Source organism: Coenobita brevimanus, chromosome 43 (assembly GCF_032717465.1).
Source record: "Coenobita brevimanus isolate Jiangsu-jjx chromosome 43, ASM3271746v2, whole genome shotgun sequence".
Lineage (NCBI taxonomy): Eukaryota > Metazoa > Arthropoda > Malacostraca > Decapoda > Coenobitidae > Coenobita > Coenobita brevimanus.
Window position 1 is genome coordinate 5658045 of NC_136996.1, and position 24630 is coordinate 5682674.

The 24630-nt window shown below is 42.5% G+C and overlaps 1 protein-coding gene across 1 annotated transcript in view; it reads left to right on the forward strand.

Moving 5' to 3' along the window:
- LOC145397744 (zinc finger protein castor homolog 1-like) overlaps positions 1 to 24630 on the forward strand; it is a 479323-nt gene that overhangs the window by 395587 nt on the left and 59106 nt on the right. The window contains exon 4 of the mRNA XM_080270764.1: positions 13974 to 14118. Within this exon, the coding sequence (XP_080126890.1) occupies positions 13974 to 14118 (145 nt within the window). The remainder of the gene's footprint in view (positions 1 to 13973; positions 14119 to 24630) is intronic.

Below are 24630 nucleotides of genomic sequence, written 5' to 3' on the forward strand. Positions count from 1 at the left end.
GCATGTTTAATCTGACCAAGATCCCTAACCCCTCACGGCTCTGTTGATGACCAGGTGTAGTCAGAGTGGAGAGTCTATTTAATTAGTACCCAAGGATATTCATTCTTATCTCACAGCAAAGGCTTATCGAAAGTCATGTAACCATAATATAGTATTCAAGTGGTAGGATTGGGCCAGTTCCTTTAGATGAAAACCAGACCAAGCATAGCAATACGGTCCTTTATTTTTCCCCGCATCCACTCCCTCTCCTTTGCCAACTCAATATGTTCCTCATTACCCGCAGAGAATATGCCGGGCGAAATTCAGAAATGTGTATAATGGGTTTTGCTGGTGTGGGGATCTATTGACTCCGCGGATAGGCAAGTCTTTGTGGCACTAAGAGAAGCATGTGCGTCGCGTGGCAAGGCGGGGAGAGGGGAGGTAGACTGGTTACTCTTTACTCCCTCTAAAGTATTCCAGAAATCTAGCATCAAAGTTGAATAAGACTTTATATCCTCCTCTGATCTGCGTAACTTTGCTCATAATGAAATTATGGGAAGCCGAATAAAGAGACATTGTTAAACTGAACAGAGATGTGGCTTTGAGTTAGCTGTGTAGACTGCGGGTGTTTTTAAGGCCTTCATTTTAATTTTTACCGGTCTGACTTAAAGATTTGCTACCAAAATAAAATTTTACAGTACAGTTAACACAGAGCACGAAGAAAGAATGGGGTCTATGTACGAGATTTAATTTATGCAAACCAAGAGGGTGATGATGATGATGATGAAGAAGAAGATGATGATGATGAAGGTGATAGTGATGATGAAAATGATGACAAAAGAGGTCTTATATCGGTGATGATGTTGATGATTATGGTGGTGAAAAATAGGTCTTATATCTGTGTTGTTAATGTGCTGCTGGTGTTATTTTTGCACGTAGCTGATGTGACTTTTTCTTTCTTAACCGCGCCGTGTAAACCGATAGCTGTGCATTGCTTATCTGATCCTTTTATCATTCATTACTTTAAGATCTTGCCTTAATATATATGACAAGGGGACGTGCTTAGTTTACTCGTGATTCTATAATAGCTTGGCCCGAGTATACTATTTAAAGAAAGGAAAAGAATTATATAGTGAAAATGAATGAATACTGAGGTGGAAAGGTAAAAAACGAGAGAGAGAGAGAGAGAGAGAGAGAGAGAGAGAGAGAGAGAGAGAGAGGAAAGAACGAATGGAAGTAGAGACAGTAAAGATAGAGCTAGAGAGAGAGAGATTATTTAAAGAAAGAAAAACTATTGTGAAAATGAATTAATTCTGCTGTGGAAAGGTAAATAACGAGAGAGAGAGAGAGAGAGAGAGAGAGAGAGAGAGAGAGAGAGCAAACTCCACCACTAACTCTACTCTCCAACGCACACCACACTCCTCCCCGGCCTCGCTCTCCACAATAACATCATAAATAACAGCACATGGTTGAAAATTTGCATCGTGTCCTAAGTTGTCAGACCCCATTAGGATTCTATTTATCCTCCCGCTCCGGCGTTCACGATAGAGCGATATGTAGTGGTGGATGTGAGGCTTGGGGATGGGATATTTGTAAGGCCCCAATATTCACCCACACAGCTCTTTTTAATCTCGTGATGTGGGTTTATATTTCACTGGGCATTCTTGGCGAAGGTTTGGACTCAGCATCTACGTAGTGTTGGGAGTGAGGCCTTGGGAAGGGAAACTTGAGTACAGGTTCAAAATTCACTCACACATTACTTCTAGTTTTTCGTGATACAGTGTTGCATCTTTTTTTAGACACTATAAGAACGATTGGGGCCCGGCAGAAATGACAACGTGCGGTCGATAGGGATAAACATTACACTCATTCTTGGCACTTTCTTTTTTATACTACGTTATTTCCTCGCAAAAACTTCAAGTCAGTTTGCGGGATTCTGCAAAAACTGCTTGTTTGTTTAATGATCTTTGTGCATCGTAGGCATAAACCTGATCTCTCTTTCTTCAGGTGATGCGGTTTATTTGCAGTTCTTTTTTTACATATGATACTACATTATTTATTCTTTTACCGAAGGACATTCGTTTAGTGGTTATGCAACAGGGTCGAGATTATTAAAGCTTTAACTTCTATGGTTTTAAGGTTAGGACAGTACTCCTTTAAATCAGTCAGTTTGATCTCCAGTTATCAAAGAACTGTCACTAATCTTTCCTCCCCTTGATGTGGGTGTATGGGCCTGTAAAGTGAGTCTCCTTACCTGAGCTCTTGCGTCTGTAACTCTGATGCCGAGATCCCTCCGCAATGCGATGAGGAAATAAAAAGGGGAGGTTGTGGCAGTGGGAAGAATGCTGGTATGTGTTATAGGGTTTAAAACTTCATACACTGACTACCACCGCATACTTGGGGCGCGCGCGCGCGCACACACACACACACACACACACACACACACACACACACACACACACACACACACACACACACACACACACACACAGCGCCATCAGCTCCCTCCGGATGTCCGCATCGTCATAGCCTCCTCCCTCGCACTGCCTCCCTCCCTCCCTCCCTTACACCCTCACTCTCCCCTCTCCTCCCTCCCTCTCTCTTCCTCCTTTCCTCCTCCCATCCACCACCTCTCTTGCAGTCCCTTTCGCAGCCTCCCTTGCACTCTCTCGCTCCCTCCCTCCATCCTGTTCTTTTCACTCCCTCTCTCCCTCCGACCTCGTACTGCCTTTCACACCCTTTCTAATGTCCCTTTTCCCTCACCATGCATGATGCTTACTTCACGTTCCGTTCTTCACGTTCCCTCCTTCACCCCGTTTCTACTACCATTCCTCCCTCTCGATCCCTCCCTCACGCACTCTCTAGTAGCTTCCTCCCTGCCAATTCCTTCCTCCCAGTTTCTCTCTGACGTCTTTTAACACACCTCTTCCTTCCCCTGCTTTCCATTCTTGTAAGCCTCCTCCATCCCGTTCTCTCCCTTTTCATATGCCCCTCTGAATCATATACTTTCTCTCGCCTCTTTAACATCCCTCCTTCCTGCTTTTCCTTCCTTCACCCTTCTTCTAATACATCTCTTCTTTCTCGCTTCCCATAAGTTTAAACGCCCTTCCCTTTCTTTCATCTCCTCTCTTCACTTTCCTCCCTTATGACACCCTCCTTTCCGTCCCTCCTTTTATCATGCACTCACTTCCCTTCCATTCATTACCTCATGCACTGTCCCTTCCTATTCTCCTCGCCTTCGTTCCCTCCCTCCCTTTCCCATCCTTTTTATGCACCGCCTTCTTTTCGTTCCCTCCCTCTCGCTCCTCACCCTCCTATACGCATTCTCCCTGTCGTTTCCTCCCTCCATTTCCTCTGTTCCCACATGCTTTCTCTTGCCCTTCCTACATAATTGTCTTCTCTTCCATACCCTCCCTTCTGGTTCCCTCCCATCCTGTACATTTCCTCCCGTTCCACCCTTCCTATATGTCCCTCCTATACCCTCCCTAAACGCCTCCCTCCTGTTCCCATCTTCCTTTATGTCTCCCCCCTTTCATACCCTCCCTATACGCCTTCTCCCTCCATGTCGTCCTTTCCTTAATGTCTCCCTCCTTTCCACACTCTCCCTGTTTACTTCCTCTCCCCCTTTCCTCCCTTCCTATATGTCCTTTCCCTTCCATACCGTTCCTATACGCTTCCTCTCTACCGCACCCACACCCCTCCCACCGACATCAGCCCTAGAAATGAAAGCCACATGCAGGAGCTAACACAATGGGGTGGTGTTGGCAGAGTGGGTGGGGTGGTGGCAGAGTGGAGAGCTATTAGATCTGTCAGTGCCCACCACCAGTTGACACCACACTCACGGACACTACACACTCAGTCATGAACACCACACACACACACACACACACACACACACACACACACACACACACACACACACACACACACACACACACACACACACACACACACACACACACACACACACACACACACACACACACACACACACACACACACACGGCTATTGCAGACTGGTTCTATGTCACCCATGTTTGTAGAGTGAAAGTCATAGCGTCCTCACACCTCATTCTGCCTTCTCACGCTGCTCTGAAACTGGATCTCTGTGAACTTGAGTCATACACAGCCGACCATAATTATTACAGTTTTCACGTCATAATAATAATGTGAGATAATACGACAATCAGTTTACATTATACATTTTGCGGTCAATGATCCACTTAACGTCTGGGGCTCCAAACTGATGAGGCAAGATTACAGGCCTGGCAGTCCGTTTGCATATTACTGGTTAGCTAAGCAAGGTCTCAGTTGGTTCTGACACAGTTTTAAGGCTGCGTAAAAGAACAGTTGACCATAACTCTATTGTATATCTTCCGTAAACATTAGTATTACATCCTGTCTAAAAGAAGGTCAATGTTTTGGGAATCATCATAGTACTCCCATAATACATCTCGAATATTCCTTTCACCTCGAAGACATATACTTAGCTTGAAAGGGACGTCCTAGGGCTGAAGGGGTTAACAGACATGATAAACAGTTCATATAATTCATTTTTCATTCACTCAGTAAGATGGCTATTGATCGCTTTCTTTTGTATAGCCAGTTAAGTTCACATAGTAACGGTGTATTTGTTTCTGATGGCTTCCAATATACACTCAGGGACATACTCCACGTGGCACTGGAGGCTTCTTTGCACCTCTTCCTTAATGACTTAGTTTGCATATTAGATCTTAACACTCTTCAGTATGTTGCCCATATCGTATTAATATCAGTTTATTTAGTATTAATAACACACAAGAGGATTTGGAAGTGTAATGTACAATACAAAATTAATCGCCAAGGAAGAGGTGTTACGAAATCTATGAAGCCACTTACAATGCGTGCCTCAGTTCATTGATGTGTAAGGGCGTGTGCAGGTGGAGGCACAGGACACAGGATGGGGGTGTGGCGCTGTGCATCTCCAGTGTAACTATCAGAGGGAATTACGGGGGCTTCCTGTGTGCCACACTGCCCCGGACACCACCACCACCACCACCACAGTTCCCTCCTCACAACCCCTCACTCCCTTACCATGTCTTCCTTCACTCCCTCTCCCCTTCACTCCCTTACCATGCCCTCCGCACATCCCCTCACTTCCCCACCCTGTCACTTTCCTACTGTGCTTTCCTCTCACTCTCAGTCTTTCATCCTGTCATTCCCTCACCCTGCCACTCCCTCCCACTGCCACTGTCTCACCAAATCACCCCCTCGGTCACTTCCTTACTCTGTCAGTTCCTCACTCTGTCACACCCTCACCCTGTCTATCCCTCACCCTGTCACACCCTCATCCTGTCATCATGCCCTCACCCCGTCTATCCCTCACCTTGTCACACCTTCATCCTTTCACCCCATCACCGTCACTTCCTCTAACACTTCCCCACCGTCACTTCCTCACTATTCTCTCCTCACACCCTCACTCCCTCACCATAACACACACCCACTGACTCCAATGCCCATCAGTCGCTTGAAATAAGATCCTTACAATTTACGTCAAACTATGTAAATCAGAAACCATGCATATTTGTTCTCCAGGCAAGTTTGTGAAAGAAATAGAAAATAACACTGACATGTAGCAAAAAAAAAAAAAAAAAAAAAAAAGAATGAAAGAAAAAACGTTCCCAACTGTCATGGTAAGGTATTTTCAGTTAACTTCTTGTACAGCCGATACAAGGAAGAGCGAGGGGACAATTATCACTTGTTTCTGTTGTGATGTAGAGTCTAATATCATCTACGTTGCACCTGTTAATATAATTCCATCAGGTGTGTCGCCATCAGCGGGTAAATGTGTTCCCATACTGAGAGCATCGGCTTCTCCAGTACCTGTGATCTCAGGTAATGATATATTGTAAGTCTGGCAACTCCTTAACGCTGTCAGCATGGTTAATTTACTTCTACTGCTACTACTGCTGCTATTATTATTATTATTTTTATTATTATTATTATTATTAGTCTTGCTGCAGCCATATGATTTTATTCATCTTAAAGGAAGTCGTTTGCACTAAAATGATCAGGAGCCGTCTCCAGTAATCCTTCAATACCGTGACTTCTCTTTTGTTTATTTTTATTGCATAAAGTTGATCTCATTCAGCTTAATGACCTTTTTCTCGTGTACTTGCATTACGGACGTCTTGCCTCACCATGAAGGCATTTGCTTTCATTAGTCACTCTTGATATTTCTAGACGTCTTGAGAATACATTATCGTATTAAGGCTACTCGGCTTATATGGCAAAGAGGATTGAGTTTGTAAGATGAATGATGTACGAAAATATAGAGAGAAAACTGTATATGATTTTGACGATTACCAGTGTCTCGACAGATGGAAGGAGGATTTTTTTTTTTCTTTTTCCTATCCCTCGGTGATTCATCTTTTACAGTTGCCTCGTTTAATTTGCGGACTCTTGTAGGTATAAGATTTGGCAGTTGATCTGGCAAGAATGTATATATCTTTCTTTAAAATGCATGATATTAAGTAACGTACGGCTATATCGTGTGAGAAGAAGGAAAATATTTCACAGTGATTTAGTCAGTTGTCTCTCCTTACATTTGCGAATTAACTGAATCAGGTGTACACACATACACACATACATACAGATAGATAGACAGATAAATTTTACCCTAAACTGATAAACAGAAATTATTTATAGTATAATATTCCTTAAATGGTATTCTTGCTTAATTATAAACTCAGCCAAACCCTCTACCCTACAAACAGCTTCCTAAAATTGCCAATGGTACAAAAAAGGTAACAGGGATCATACTGCTGTACTAAGACGATATAAAATGCAACGACGATTAGAACACAACGAACAAAAACAGCAATAGAAATCCACATTATATATTGGAGAACCTGAGCGAGAAACTGAACGGCGCGTCTTCAGGCAATATAGGTTAAGGTCAATTTACGAGCGCAAGAAAAACGTATAATTTATTACTGCGATGTTATCAGGCTATGACTATTTTCGATAACAATGTGGGCGAAAGATATGGTGCTGGTGGTGGAAAATGACAAGTTCATCTAGGGTAGAATAAAGACATGATTGTACACAGTTGTTGTTGTTATTATTATTATTATTATTATTATTATTATTATTATTTTTATTGACTTCTTCCATCCAGTGACGTGTTTTATGTTTTATTCTTGTTACTTTTAGACGATTTTATACAGCTCAGGGAGAGACATCATGCTGTGAGGGGGTTAATGGAGATTGACTTAAACCCTGGCACTGCAAAAGGTCCCTTCCAAGCATAACAAAATCGTCTGGAGGTAATAAAATGAAATAGCGTCCTCAGGCTAAAGGTATTAAGTGCACACACACACACACACACACACACACACACACACACACACACACACACACACACACGAGCACATTCAACCCCATCCATTCTTTATCAGTTCCCTATTAATGTATCTCCAAATTAAAACTTCATGAAAAATGGTAGAAAAGAGTAAACATAATCTAGAGGCTTCCTGCAATGCTTTTTATCAGAATATGTTCGTCCGTACAGAGGAAATGGACAAAGATAACACGAGAATTAATTTTAAGATCAGAGTTTTAACACTTTTTCTCCAGCATCATTCCAGGATATCACCTATTAACTTTTAGCTTTCCAAAAAAATTCCCATTGATACTGCTGGTCATAATCCAAATAGCACTGGAGATTTTGTAATGCCTATTCTTAGCTATTTATTCTGCATATTGCATTTCAGTAACCCCTTGCATCCCACTGATAAAAACTACCTTACTAACAGTCTGATACAAACAACATTCGAGAGGACGTTGAGGTGCAATATACAAAATAAATCGCAGGGGAGGAAGTGTTACGAAGTCTCCCGTGCCACTCAGAATACGGTCCTCTGTCGTGAGATGTGTTTTTGATAAATGGATACAGAATCGCCTTGGGATAGTAATGTCGAGGCAGGATGAGGCTTCAGGCAACAGATAGACAACATTAATAAAAAAAAATAAAAAAAAAAGTCCCATCATCGTCATTATCCTGACACTAATTCCCAGCATAAGATCATGAGAAAAAAAGAAGAAGAAAAAAAAAGGAATGAGCTGCAAAACCTGACACAGCAAATATGCATCACAAAGACATAACTGCTAATGACTAAATTCTTATCTCTTGTCCATTCCCTTAGGCGGCACAACAACCCGCCATCTTTGACACCAACGTGGGAAACTCAATGGAAATAAACTTAGAGATGCTCCCGCTCTGACACCTTGCCCTATAATTATTTAAAATGGTCTGAATTGTGTCAGGTGGAAGCAGCATCTAGTGTCGGCCTCTAATTCCGTTTCGTAATCATAGATGGCGCTTAAATATATTCATTATTTACCGCGGCAAGGCATATGACAGACTCTGTAATGCGCATCGTCTCTCTCTCTCTCTCTCTCTCTCTCTCTCTCTCTCTACCGTCGTCGCAAATGACTGTGTTTAAACTAAGGTGAGAGATTTCCCCAGCGACATAACCATATTCACAGCGGAGACCCAGGCAGACACTGGACACCCCGCCATCCAGGGTCTCGTTCAGTTACCTTTGGACGCGTTGAATTCTCATCTGAATAAAATCTGTCAGAATTTTGCTGAAAGTTCGTAATTTTCGGCCGCAGAGAAAATCGAATTATTTTTATTATTATTAGTATTAGTATTATCAGTAGTAATAGTAGTAGTATTTGTTCCTGTGGGGTTTCTCTGTGATTAATGAAATTGTCAGACGTTATTATTATTATTATTATCATTATTGTTATTATTATTACTATTATTATTTTATGCTGTGGGTTTCTCTGTTATAAATAAAGCCATCAAAGTTAGCCAGAACCAAATCCAAACTTCGTGAATCTCAGCCAAAGGGTTAACCTCTTCACTACGATGATACCAATTTTATTTAACCCTCGCTATCTGAAGACGTTTTCCTTCAACTCTGGAGAGGCCTTTCAAAGTGAGGGATGCAGCCTTCATTAACCCCTTCACTACGAGGGTGCCGGAGAGAGGAGGGACGCCCTCATGTGGTGGCACCGATCTAACCATATGGCTCCACTACCTGGCTATGCAAATTTCCCTCAACTCCCTCGGTATCACCCAACAGGGGGATGGTTGATTGTAGGAGAAGGGGAACCTCAGCCTACAGTCCACTGGGTTCACATTACAGAATAACTTGGAACTACAACAACAACAACAACAACAACTACTACTACTACTACTACTACTACTACTAACAACAACAACAACATCAACAACTACTACTATTACTACTACTACTACTACTACTAGTACTACTACTACTACCACCACCATAGCTACTTCTACTACAACTACAAGGGAATCTCCTAATCTGAAAAAAAAAAAAAAAAAAAAAAAGAGTGATCTGACGTAAGCTAGGGCAAAATAGAAAAAAAAAAAGTGCTTGGTCTGAAAGGGCAAATCAACCATCAGCTCCCCTACTACTTAATGTTTTATTTCCGAACACCACGGGTCACCGACAAGTCAATTATAGAGATGCATTGAAAAAGTTGGCGAGACATTTTCCTCTTTCATTTGCGTTGGAGTGTGCAATCTGTTCCGTCCGTTCGAAAGTTGGTTGTAAGTAATTGGCGGGCAGTGACAGGGACCACGGCAAAGAGCTGGGGGAGTATTCACAAACACACCCAGGCTGTTATGGCTCAGTCCTAGATTATTACAGTCGCCTGATGTGAGTTGGGATGGAATAATAGAGTTGTCCCTATCATGGGAGACAGTGAAATCAACGGAAGGCAGCTGGAAGAGAATGCTTGAGTTACTCCGAATATTAGCCAGTGTCTTCGACGAACAAGTCTCCACAGCAAGTCACTATTTTCAGGATTCTTCATGTTTTGTCGTAATTTGCACTTCAGTTCTCGCATAGTCGCGTCTTCATTCGTATCCCATTCCATCTAACGTCAGACGATTTTATTACTGAAAATTAGTCACTGAATCATAAATAATAACTTCACTACTAATCATCTCATGGTCGGGACAACTCAAGTATTTATTGCAGCTGACATCAGATTAATTTAGTGAGCTGAGAGTGAGTCCTAGAAACCTGAATGTTAGCTTTCATCAAGAATAGTTTTGTTTTCTATTATTCACTTTAATACTCGCGATAGTCTGAGTGTAATGTGTTTCGTAGATGGATGAAATAAAGAGCCGTATTTACAAGCAACCGTATCCACAAATCAGGCTCAAGAGAGTTTGTGAGTACGGAATTTTCTCGTGTGGTCATTACTGCGGCGATTGTGAAGGAATATTTCATGCTTGGAGTGCAGACCTCGCTGACACACCTTACTTTGGGAATTAATCATGTGGGTTTCCGATCGTGTGGCAAAGCGGTCTGAGTTTTGGGAGACTCATAATCACGGAGCTGTTTGGTGAATTTTTAAAACTGATTTGAAATTTGGGTGGCTCACTGTTACGAAGCTGTGTTTTATTTAGTTTTGAAATTGATGATAGTAAAGTTTGAATATGTTCTTTTACTCAGATGGGCTTTTTTTTTTTCAACTTTTACTTTTTCACCTTCAGAAACGGGAAAATACGAACAATTTTTTTTTTTCCACGGTATTATTGTGAAAGCAAAGGAAGTTTTTACGGAAAGAAAGTTTTGAGAGAAATTGTTCCAAAATGATAAATATTCCTTTAAATTCATAGATACTGTTTTGAACTGGACATATATTTTTTAACTTGAATATCACATTGCTTTATTTGACAGACAGACAGACAGACTAAAGGACGGACAGACGGAGAAAAATAATCTTCATGTGTGTGTGTGTGTGTGTGTGTGTGTGTGTGTGTGTGTGTGTGTGCGTGTGTGTGTGTGCGTGCGCGCCAAAGAGAGAGAAAGAGAATGATCCTGGCATCCTGGTAGCGCCCCCTGGCTCTCCCTCGTCACTCAAGCTGTCTGTCATCGCCGCGAGTGGGAGACCTTTTGCTGCTGCCCCTCCAGCTCCACCGTCACCAGCACACACACACACACACACACACACACACACACACACACACACACACACACACACACACACACACACACACACACACACACACACACACACACACATTCTCTCTCTCTCTCTCCTGCGTACTGTCTCCATACCATACCACCCCAGTCACCCAAAATAGCCAGCATCCTCCCTGCATGTGTAGTAGATCTGTCACGCAAGAGGGCTTTATCCACCCTCCATGCTGTATTTTTTACCCTGTCTCCTTCCTTCCTTCCTTCCTCCCTTCCTCCGTTCCTCCTCTCGTCAGCAGCCTTTTTTCATTCTTTTCTCTCTGTATTTCTCGTCCCTTGTTTCCTCTTCCTCAGTAACATTAAATGAATTTTTTTTTTTCATTATGTTCTTTATCAGATTTCTTGTCGACATCAGTCCAATCGCCTTTTTTTTATATTAAGTTGGGTAACGTATATTTTGCTTGTCTTGATATTTTACCATGATCATGAACACTGTAAATTTTTAAATGTGTTTTTCCAAGACATTAATATTACTTTACCTTAACACTGTAATTTAGCTTAAACGTACTTTCTCTTGAACCAGGGAGGTCATCATCATCTGTTTAGCCTGTAAACTGCTTGGCATTTTTGTAAACACTTCGATACCAGAATATCTTGCTTTTGCCATCAGTCTTCCTAAAGGTTAAATAATGTGTATCAGTATCATACTTAAGAGGAAAGATGTCTGGTACTCTTAAAAATAGTCATTCCATGCATGTTCTTTGAAGTGGATTTTTTTTTTTCTTTAACGATTACATTGACTCCTTCTAAAACATTAACATCAAGCTTCTTTCAAGTCAGACTGGTAGTAGATCCTACAGTCCTAGTCACACAAGAGAAACAGAAAGATTAAACACAAAGTAGGCCCCTTTCCCCCCCTCCCCATTCTTTCACTGAAACATTTTATTAACATCAACCTCGTTAAAAGTATAATAAAAGAGGAACTTCACCCCGCGTATTTATGTCCTACATCCCCTCCTTCTGTTTTTTTTTTTTTTTTTTTTTTTTAATGCGAGGAAGAAGGAACCAAAGGCTGTCCCCCTTCCCCCTCTCCTTCTTGGGGATGTGTGGCGCGACGCCGTAAACGCATGGGTGTGAATGACGAAAAATGCGCTTAATTTTCCGTATAAAAGCTGAATGGCGTTTGGGAGCGGTATTTTATTTAAGTACCGGAAATGGTTAAAAGTCACGGAGAATGATGGGGACTATGGCGCGTGGGGACTATGGCGGTGTGGAGACTGTAGCGGTATGGGGGCTCTCTGTTTGTTCTTTATCATTATCATTATTATTATTATTATTATTATTGATATCTTTCTGTATCTGCCACTGTGTCTTTGTGTCTCTCGCCATTGTTGCTTCTGTATTACTGATGCTAGTCTTGTTTCTATTCCTCTTCTGTTGCTCTTTTTCTGCTGTACATTTTTTGTCTCTGTAACTCTCTTTTATCTCCATTGTCTCTCTCTTCCCTTTCTTTTACTGCCTTTATGTTTTTGCATATATATGTTTGTTCTCTTACGTGTATTTGCCTTCTAAGAGTTTTTACGTTTCTTTGATTTGTCACATACTTTGACTGCTCCTTCAGCCCTCCATCCATCGTTCCATACTTACCTCATCCTCCCTTCTTTTCTTTCCCATCGACTATCCTGACGCCTGTTATATATTTTGATATGACTTTTTTTTATTCATCATTGTGGTGATATCTCGTTATGAATGGGTAGAGGCAGATTATTCTTATCGCTTTCAATGCCAGAGTTCCTTCCTAATCTATTTAAATTCGTCTTGTAGTGGGCTAAACAAACACAACAATAGGTAGTAGTGAGGAGAGGAAGAGTCGGAGTTGTTTTGGATTATTTCTTAACACCTCTTTCGTAGCGATTAATTCTGTACTTAACACGCCATTATATTTCTGTATTATATCCATACAAAATATGTCGATAGTATGCAGTATTAATATAACACGAGTGAATATCAGTAAGCAGGCCCACTGAGCAAAATAAATCGGAAAGGATGAGGTATCACGACGCCTCCTATACCAACTGGAATATGACCTTATATGTCTTGTCATTTCCTTCCATCCTTAATCTTATTCTTGATATATCCTTCATTTTTCCTGCTCTTGTCCTTCTTCCTTTCCTTCCTTACTTCCCTTCCACTTTCTCCCTTAAAAAAAAAAAAAAAAAAAAACTTGCTAGCTAACCCTCTCCTGATTCGCACGTGAAAAGTTAGAATTTACGGTCGTGGCTTTGAAGATTTCGTAACATCTCTCCTCGTAGTGATTCATCCTGCATGTCACCCCTCAGTATCCTTCGGTATGAAACAAACCATTTGAATATCATGCAAGAGAATTTCAAGGCATAGTATCGCAAACTAAATCGCTAAAGATAATGAACAACGAACCCTCCTGTACCACCATAAAAGGAGTTCCACAGTCAGTAGGCATAAATCTAGCCCCTCCTCTTCCTCCTCACTTCCGTCAATTGTTACCCTCGAGAAAAAATGCATTAATTGTGTAGGGAAAAAAGGGATGAGCCACACATGATAGGGGGGAAAGAAGGCTATAAATATGTCAAGATTAAGGCCTAAGAATGTGTGTTGGCTTGTTCAGGGTGTGTGTGTGTGTGTGTGTGTGTGTGTGTGTGTGTGTGTGAGAGAGAGAGAGAGAGAGAGAGAGAGAGAGGGAGGGAGGGAGGGAGAGAAAGAAAGATAACGGGGGGTGCTCTGTCTGAATGTGAGTGTGCTTGTGTGTATCTGTGTTTTGTTTACTAGATGCTATTATAGTTACCAGGCCTTTAGTCAGCTGTATATATATTATGTCTACGATCCTTCCTTCCAGCAAAAGAAAGGAAATTAGTACATAAATAAAACCTAAACAAATAAAACTAACTCAAATTATTACTAGACTAAGAAGCTCAGTTTGTGTCTTCCTAACCACACCTTTTCTTTCAGATGCTGGGTGGAGGCAACTTCTCGACACTTTTGACCTTAGCGGCACTACAGGAGGGCAAGGGCGGTCCTGGTGTGCCCCTCCCGCCCACACTGGAGCCCCACAAGACCCTCCCCACCACGCCCACCACTGCCACCTCCACTACCAGTAAGTACACTCCACTCCGCCACCGCAGCCCCACTGTGGTTGTGTATATTTGGCGTCCTTAGTTGATTCTTAGCAACTTTTCTTTAGCGATTTCTTTTACAGACGAGTGTTATACCTTACCCTTCGACACTTCATTCCGTCACCGCAGCCCCATAGTTGTTGTCGGTGTTTGTCATTCTCACTTGATTCGTACTTGGCCCTAGGTTCTCCCTTCATAGCACCGTTTCCTAAGTGATTTATTTTGCATACTACACCTCAACATTATCTTGTACCCCCACCACTGATGAGGACACTCCAACCCGGCACCGCAGCCTCAAAGTAGTTGTGGGTCTGCCTTACAATGTTCGGAATCCGCGATCCTAACGCCTCCTCCTTAGTGATTTATTTAGCTTAGTACACCACATCATTTCCTCATGTTATAACACGTTAATGTCGACATAGTTTTCCTCAGTAACATACAGGATATTGAGAAGTAATATCAAGACAAAATCGCAAAGAAATCGGTGTTACGAAAACTCGAAAACCACTTACAATACGATTCAACATATTCCACTCCTTGGCGATACAGGGTTTTTCTTTAGCCTTATCCTCTTCACCTCGAGACGTCTTGTTGGGCATATTGCTACCTTCAGACGAATTTATCAAGTGTAAGGGAGATGTGTTGTAGTGAAGGATTTAATGAAGACTATATCTATCCCCTCCAGTTACGAAAAGTTCTCTAATTCAATAAACTTGTCTGGAGGTAGCAAAAAAATAGCTATAAAATACATCTTCGGATTCAAGAGGTTAGCGCTGTATTTCTTGGAACTGGTCTCACTCTTTTACGTATCTGATCTTTATTAATGTGCAGTATACTCTTGTCTTTAAATTCCTACATTACTTTTCACTTTCCTCGTCTTTGTTTGGCGTAGAGAATCATGAGTGCAGGAATTAATGGCGCTCACTGTATTCTGTTAAGTGGTAGGAGTCATCTGTCATGTGCCAGACGTGTCGTGTGAGTGCTTGAATTTATCACGAGGTGGTGCGTTCCATCAGCGGTGAGTGGGTGTCGTGTAGATGTGGGTGTGAGTGTGGGTGTGTGTGAGTGTCGTTTGGGTGTGTGAGGGTGTCATATGCGTGAGGGTGAGGGTGTAAGTATCGTAAGGATGTAAGTGTAGGTGATATGTGGGTGTAGGTATGAGTGAGGGTGGCCTGTGGGTGCAGAATTCGTGTGGGTATGGGTGTGAGTATCGTGTGAGTTCAAGCAAAGAGGACACTGATGTTGCCAGGTTCCCAAAGCACCGAGTCACACGCCCTCTGCCACCCTTAAGGCGTAATACAGTGTGGTAATACAAGAGCCTCACACAGGGCGGGAAAGCCGGACCGCCACAACACGAAGCCACACATGACGGGCAGGCAGGCAGTGTGGCCAGGCACGGCGAGCCCTCATACACCCGGCTATAAACTCCTCGCACACGCTGTCATAAACACTACTACGAGATCTTTTATACCCTTTTTCATCATGAGCCAGGGAGAAGAACAATCCAGCCATGTACTACGGCACAGGTCCAGGCTGGTGTAAGGGTTTGGTTGAGCACAAACTTAATTACATATACCTTTATTAAGTTATTTCCATCCTGTTGATTCTTGGTGTAATTAAAGGGAAGGTCTGCGTGATCCCCAAGACGCCGATGCCTCGCCCCCTCGGCCAGTCTCAAAGCTTTTTACTACGAGCATATCCACGTTTACGACACCACGGCCGACGCTGCCTGCATAGGAACCTCTGCTTTAGTCTGGCTCGCATATCACCTCTCACAACTTTTATTATAATGCACCCAAGCGAGATCTCTTTCTTTCCGAACTCGAGCACATTTTTTATTCTTTCCCTTTTTTTGTTTAGTCACACAAGCCTCGCCGGAAAATTGTGTGGTTATGTAAGGCGGGAATGATAAAACAAAGGAAAACAGAGATGGTTATAATTACTGGCTCTTTCAGACTCCTACAGCTCACTCTCTGCTGAATAAAATCGTCTAAAATTACCAAGAATAGAATGCTAGAGTTGTCCCGACCTTGAAATGAAAAGGCGACAGTTGTAACATTCATATTCCTTTAACACAGGTGAATGAGAGGGAAAAAAAAAAAAGCCTGACAGGTGGAATAGAACACAAGAGTTGTCCCGACCATGAGAGAGCTAACAGAGCTTATTATTATTATTTTTTTTACCCTTAACCCCTTCAGTGAGGTGGTGTCTTTTTTTTTTTAATTATGTTTTTGCAATCCCTAAACGATTTGATTTAGTTTAAGACTTTTCGATTTGAGGTGGGGTAAATAAAGGCTTCATTAAACCTCCTCATTACCAGGAGAATCATTTTTTATCTTTCTTCTTGCTCCCTGTAGACATTTTTCTTCGATTTAGATAAGACCTCTAGTACTGCAGGCATTTCTGATGGCGCTATATTACCCCTTCAGTTCGAACAGTCTTTAGTAATCTGAAAGAATTTGCCTGAAAGTAGAACGGACAAAATAAAATTGCATCATCGTAGGGAAGTGGTCAGCCCCTACAGTCAGGTTACATCATTTACAGTATATTCTGAATGTCTCTGAACAATTGAACTCAGCTTAGACAGACCTTAGAAAGAGATATCTAGTAGTAAAGGGGTCCATGAAGGTTGTTTCTAACTTCCATTTCGAAAAGTCTCTCCCAAGCTGCATAGGATCGTCTGGTGATAAATAAGGATAAAAAGCAGAAGTGCACCATCGTAGGGAAGGGGTTAATGATTACCTATGTGGCTACCTTCTCGCCGTCTGTTGGTAGGCAAGCTTGGTGTGCGAGGGGGGACACTTGTATCCTGCCTGTGTTGGCCCTAATTATCATAAGCCCCAGTCATTTGCATCAAACTCCCTCATGCATATTACGTCTGTTATTCTCATTTACCCCCATACTGAGTCGCCGTGTCCAGGCCAGAGCCGGAGCAGCACACTAGTTGCTTTATCTAATTTGCCCGTGTTAGTATTCAGCAGCAGCCGGGACCGACGCCGGCGTAATAGAAAATGGAGCTGCGGTAGGGTTTATAGCTACTAGTTTCATCGCCAGGTAGAGTCACTGGCCAGACTAGACCTCAGGATAACTTTATTCTTCCCTCCAGTATCGTCTAAGAGTGCTGATTTAATTTCTTTGATTTAACACAGAGGAATCTTTTCCAAGTAGCAGTGTAGACTGATAACCTTTATTCTTCCTTCCAGTATCTTGTGGAGTGATTATTTAGTTTCTTATCTAACTTAGAGGACCCTTTTGTAAGCAACAATGTAGGCTTCGGAGCACCTTATTCTTAGCAATTGACTTTGCATATTACACCCTGGTTATCTCTCCTGTTAGTTATATATTTTCAATAACGACATAGTTTGTGTCAGTAACACACAAGAAGATACTGAGGTGTAATGTGCAGAATAAATCGATGAGAACGATGCGTTACGAAACTGCCAGTGCCACTAATTGCACAACAAACAGTTCGAGAGGCATCTATTTCACATGATAAAGAGAATAGTCTTGGCCTTAGAATTTGTTTAGTCTTCCCGGTAGAATCTCTTTGGGCAGGTGTGTCAGTTTTCTAACCTTGGAGAGTACGCTAGGTATTCATTTTAGGCAGTGGGTAAGAAGTGCGGCGATGTTTTTGTGGATGTTGCATTAAGTCATATATGGTTTTTATGTTACCGCTTAGCACCTCTGTTGATAGAGAGGATTTACGGTAAATATCGTGGGTTCATTTTCCTTTTTATGCTTGAGCTACAGAGGACGCGCGTCTTTACAAAATATAAATAAATAGAGGCGGTCTAAAAAGTAATGCGGTATCATATATTTTACTCAAGCTGTTATTAAGTTTTTTCTCTAGTTTTTCTTGAGTTGTGTTGATGGCGAAGATTCTGTCCATTGTTAAGGGCAGTTCTCAGGGCGTTAATTTTTCTTCATGAACCACTGGATGAATAATACTGAGAAAGAGAATCCTGTCTTGTGATTACCATTTTAACACATCAGAATTTTTTGTTATTCTTCATCCCATGGGACGATTGCGAGAATTCTATCTATTGTTGCTGTTAAATCTGTGGGCGCTGAGTCAGCTTTGAAGGAGTACGTAAGGTTTTATTGTGAATGATAAGTTTGTCTGTTCTCTTGTATATTGTGTCAAGAATTTATTTGTTTATTTATTAATATGTATGTTTATTTCTTTATTTTTACTGATGAGGAGAATTCCGTCTGCTGTTAATGGTAGATGAGATATCCGCAACAGAGTACGTGAGGATTTTATTGTGAAAAATGTTATGGTGCTGCGGACACTGCTTTAATTTGAAATATGATTAATATCGCCCGCATTTACAAGGCGGAGCGATAATGTTTTTGCCTGCCTCTGTGTGTGTGTGTGTGTGTGTGTGTGTGTGTGTGTGTGTGTGTGTGTGTGTGTGTGTGTGTGTGTGTGTGTGTGTTCCCATTATATCTCATGAACAGCTTGAGTTATCAACATGAAACCTTCAGGGTATCAAGATATGGCCAAAATCTTGGATGAGTTCGAAAATGGGCAGTCGATGTCAAGGTCAAGGTCACCAAAATGGCTCCCAAAGGTCAATTAGTTTTTCTTGCCCGCCTTTAGCACCATTATATCTCATGAACGGCTTGAGCTATCAACATGAAACCTTCCGGGTATCTAGACATGGCAAAAATCTTGGACTTGGCCAACAGCATTTTCTGGCTGGCAATTAGCATTCGGCTCCAGAATGCTTTTCTGTCATTTGTATGGTTTTCTTCGTCAGTTTTGTCCATAGCGAGAGTTGTTGGTATTAATTCACTAGGCATTAATTCCGCCATTTTAAGTTAGCATTTTTTTTTATTCATGATTAAAGATTGTAGACACTTCTCAGATGTGAGGATTTTCATTGTTCTTTCTTGTCTGTGGTGAGGACTCCAGCTTTTGTCGATGGTAATTCTTTAGCTGGTAATATAGCTTCTGTTATAAGTAATGCAAAAAAGTTGTGGACATGGCTTTCATTCGTTGCAGGACTTTTGTGTGTTTGTGTGTGTGTGTGTGTGTGTGTGTGTGTGTGTGTGTGTGTGTGTGTGTGTGTGTGTGTGTGTGTGTGTGCGCGCGCGTGTGTGTGCGCGCGTGTGTGTGCACGCGCGCGCGCGTTGTACCGATGTTGAGGAATTCGTTTATAGTTAATGGAAAGTCTCTGGACGTTCATTTAACCATTTACAGAGCACGTAAGAGTTTTGTTCAGAAAAATGATAAATGAGTATCACTATTGCTTTAACACATAGCAAGATGCCGTCTGTTTAACTCGTATCGAAATCCATACTCCCTTTTTATCGTGAGTAATATCGCTGTTTAGGATTCGGTGTATTGCTGATGGTATAGGTGTTTCTCTGCAGTCATCACCCAGCCCGCACCGCCTCGCACACCGGGATGTCTCGCGTTTATGAGCATAGGAGATCGTTCCAACCCTTTGTCTTCTTCAGTTTCCCCTCCCTAGGTTATGTACGCTCTTGATCCACTTCGTCTTCGCTTCTCGTCGTCTCGCCTAGCCTCTTCTCGTCTCTTGGCATCACTTCTTTCACTTCCCCTATGTTCTCTCTCTCTCTCTCTCTCTCTCTCTCTCTCTCTCTCTCTCTCACACACACACACACACACACACACACACACACACACACACACACACACACACACACACACACACACACACACACACACACACACACACACACACACACACACACACACCACCACCACCACCACCACCACCACCACCACAAGCTCACCCCCATCTCCCATACCACCACTACATATTCCTTCAACACAGCCACATTACGGTTCCCCTATCACCACCACCATCACTACCATTTCCATCTCCACGTCTCACCACCACCACCACCACCACATTACCCCTCACCACCGCACCACCTTGTAGCACCAGGGAAATGAAATCCCGCGCAATGGCCGACAGCAACAAGGAGGGACATGTTTATAGGGGCATTAATATTTTTACGGCAGAACCCGCCTTTTTTCTCTCTCTCGGCTCATCCCTCCCCCTCCTTCGCCACCACCACCGCCGCCGCCACAGGGTTAAATTTTGCCTATGGTCTCGAGTGCTTGCTTTGAGGACTGTGTATAGGGCTTTGATTAGTGAGAAAAAGAAAAAGAAAGAGTAGGATTTTTGCACTGTATCATGGGTGGTAATTAGAGTGGGACGATGATGATGATGATGATGATGATGATGATGATGATGGTGCTCGCTGTACAGATAACGCACTCCATCTGTTCGGTGAGAACTAAGGTTTTGATGATGATTGCGACAAAGACGACGGCGACTTTGTATCCATGAACCTAATGTGTTTCTTGTGGAGATTAGTTTACACCAAATTTGTGAAAGCCTATAGCCCCTTCCCTACCAGAGAGTCTGTATAAAATCTTCTGGTATCATTAACAAAATAACAAGGACGTAATCATGCTACAGGGGTTCATGTGAATTTATTATAAGCTCTCATCTACGAGGGGTCTCTTCAAAATGCTATAAAATCGTCTGGCGTGTGGCATAAACAAAATACGAAGGGCGTCCTGGTGCTGAGGGGCTTAAGCTTTACCATTTAACCTTTACAGCAGCTCTTCTGGGTTCCTCAGATGTGGCGCTTTCCTGGAACACTTTCTGCGCTTGTCAGTCATATTCCTAGGATGTTTTGTTGTAGTTGATTTGCACATTTTAAATTCAAGTTTTGTTATCCCTCCTGGAATGGGAATAATTAGTTCAGCTACCCATTTAATCCCTTTATTAAGAGAGGGCCCTCCTAAGCTGAATAAAATAATCTAGCAATAGGTAAAGCGAAATAGAAAAATATTGTATTGAATGGGGTAACTCTTCAGTAAGTTGAGTTTTATGTCTTCTTATCTTTCTACCAACAGGAGGTTTTATTCAGCATAATGGAAAGCTCTCATACTGAAAGAGTTCGTATTCCTCAAGATTAACTCTGGAAAATAAGAAGTCCTAACCCAAAAGAATGCAAGCTTTTCCTGTCAACGATGGCTCAAAACGTCTACAGTGATGCAACAGCTGCCACGGTAGACTGTCCTGGGCAGGTTGGCAGACGTCTCACTCCGCTAATACATAAAGCATCTGTCGGTCGGTGGCGTTTGATTGAGGCTTCCTTCCCTGGCCTGAGTACACTGTGGCGACGCATGGATTCGCTTGATTGAGGCTGTATAATGTAGCCTTGGATCTTTTTCTCTTTTTTCCCCGTGGAGTGGACCGGCCAATACCCTCCGAACCTAAATTAGCATTTGCAAGACTCTTGAGGGATAAAATTCGTAGTATCAACAGCCTTCTTTGTTGCTAAGTCAAGATGATGTTCATAAGTCAGCGGCCGAGAGGGGTAGGGAACCAGTGCCTAGGGTGTGTAGGGAGGCGAGACAGGGACAGGGAGGGTGACCACAAGAGAACAAGAGAAAGAGAGTGAGAGGGAGAGTAAGAAGAACAGTGCTGGGGCAGTGAAAAAGAAAGTAAGGGGGACGACACTGGGGAAGATGAGAGAATCAAAGCTGGTATAGTGATAGGAGTACTGCAGGAAAGTGAGAGGCATATAACAGCGATAAGGAGGATGGCCACAAGGGAAAGAGATAGAAACAGCGAGAGAGAAGGTGAGAGGGACAGTACTGGGAGAGTGAAAATGAATGTGAGAAGGAGGACGACGAGGAAAGTGAAAAAGAGTGAAGCTGGGATAGTAGAAGATGAAAGGAAGAAGAGTATGACAGGGATAGGCTGGGCGGGCAGACGGGAATAAGATAAAGATAATGAGAGATGGTGAAAAGGGCGAGATCGGAGAAAGTGAGAGGAGTAGCGTTGAAATGGCTGTAGGAATAATGAATGAAAGTGTGCGGAACATGAAGTATAGAGAAAGTGAAAAGGGTGCGACTGGGGACACTGAGTGGGGAATGACAAGGAAAATGAAGGAGAAAGCTAAAGACATAGGATCAGGGAAAGTGAAGCGATCAGTGCTGGGACAGTGACGGAGACACTGAAAAGAAGTGTAAGCGGTATTACGAGGACAGAAGGAGCGAAGTCAATGACAAGGACGAGATTGGAGAAAGTGATAAGAGACATAATGGTATGGCGATAAGAAAAATGAGAGGTGAGACCAGAGCTACTGAGAGGAGAGTGAGAGGAACGAATGAGAAGATATATAGATAGGTAGATAGATAGATATAGATAGATAGATATTGCCAGACACCTCAATCCCGTACGGGGTGGCCACAAACAAATCGCCTCCACGTCGCCCTGTCCCCCGCCATTTCACTGTCCTGCTCCCGTCTCTCATATACCTCTCCACTCCATCCCTCCATCTCATCCTTGGCCTCTCCCACCCTCTCGCCCCCTCCACCTCACTCACATACACTCTTCTCGTCAGTCTCTCACCCTCCATCCTCTCCACATGGCCAAACCACCTCAGTGTGTTCCTCCTAACGCTTCCTATCACATCCACATCCACACCACAACGCTTCTTTATATCCTTAATTGTCAGCCTGTCTCTCCATGTGACTCCACAGGCTCCTCTTAAATAACTCATTTCCACTGCTATCACTCTTGACTTGTGTCCTTCCAGCAACGTCCAATCTTCACTTCCATACGTTAGAGTTGGTATCACAATACTGTCATGTAGTAACTTTTTCACTTCCATGCTCACTTCCCTGTTTCTTATCACTGCTTTCAAGGAACCAGCAACCTTTCTTCCTTGTTTTACCCTCTCAAGCACTTCACCCTCCAAACTTCCATCCTTACTCATCACACTCCCCAAGTACTTAAACGTATTCACATTTTCTATTTCCTCACCATCCAACCTCACTATACTGTACATTCACTGACTTCACCTCTCTCAAAGACCATCACTTTACTCTTCCCCACATTCACCTTTAGTTTCCGTTTCTTACATACTCTCCCAAACTCATCCACCAAGCCTTGCAGCTCCCTTTCTTCTTCACTTAACAACACAGTATCATCTGCAAACAACAGTACAGGGATCTTCCAAACACTATATATATATATATATATATCGTTTCGTTTTTAAAGGCTCCAACATGCTTGCATGAGTCGACCTTGGTCACCTAATGGCAGCTGTCCATGCTGCTCGATCTCTGGCAGCTTTCCCATGCAGTCGCTTATCCCTGAGGTCACACTCAGTAACCTCGTCCTAGGTCTTTTTCGGTCTGCCTTTCGCAACCCTACCCCTAACGTTAACACTTCCCACTTTCAGCACGAAATTATCATCTATTCCCTCCACATGCCCATATATATATATATATATATATATATATATATATATATATATATATATATATATATTACTTGAGAGAAAGAGAGAGAAACCAACCAAATAAAGAGAGGAACTGTTGAAACTCTTGAACAGAGACAGGGAGAGACGAAGGTGTGGTGGGATAGGGACGGGAAACGCTGTTCAGACAATGATGAATGAGAGGCATAGGTCAGGAAAGAGAGGGAGGCTGAGGAAATATTAATCAGTACAAGAATGACTAGATAAATTGCGCAGCGTGTGAACAAAAAAGTAACGCTGACTATTTTTTTTTGTTTTTCCATTCTTTGGGTGGTTCATTTTTGCTGCATGTTAGTGATGAAAATACAGAAAAGTAAGACAAGAACTTTATTAACAGTTAACTACAAGTCATTACATCATTACCCAAGGTTATTAGTAGGAGACAATAAGCATCATCAATCAGTTTCACCACAAGCCACGTAATCTCTTTAACGAACCGTTTCTCTCTTCGATTTTACCCCTGTCACTCTACCTGCTCTCTACCTCTCTTTCATTTTCCAGGTCTATCTTTAATATCTGCTCTTTCTTTTTCCTTTCCCCCAGCACCCTCATCAGATTATGTCTTTCCTTTCTCCTTCCGTTCTCTTTTATTCTTCTTCCTTATCCTTCTCCCCGTCAAATTTCTCCCTCACTCTTATTCCTTTAATTTGTATGTGTCTTAAATTCATACATTGGATACCATAGTCACAACCTACTCTGTTACAAACGACCTTGAAAGGATCAATAGGACTGTTGCTGTTTGTCTTCGTTTTTGCACTCTTTTGTACTCCTTCATGCTGTTGCTCCTTCTTTCTTTACATTCATTCTTTCCCCCACTCCTTCTCATCTTTCCTTCTCTTCATCCTTCTTCTGTTCTCTCTCCCCAACCTTTCCCCTCCCAGTTTCTTTCTCCAATCCGTCTCTCCCTCCCTACCTCTAACGCTTTCTTTACTAATTTCTCCCTCCAGCCCTTCCTTCACTAATATCTTTCCTCCGACCCCTCCCTCCCTCCCCCTCACCCTCCCTCTCGTCCCTCTCATCCTTCCCCTCCATCAGCCGAGCAAGACAATGGCAGCGTTGTTGTGCATTTTTGTCCGAGATGCGCAGAATCATCGCCGATCAAATATTTGGGCGAGGTGAGCAGGGCGGCGGATGGAGGCAGCGCTCGCCAGTGGGGGAGATGTCCGCTC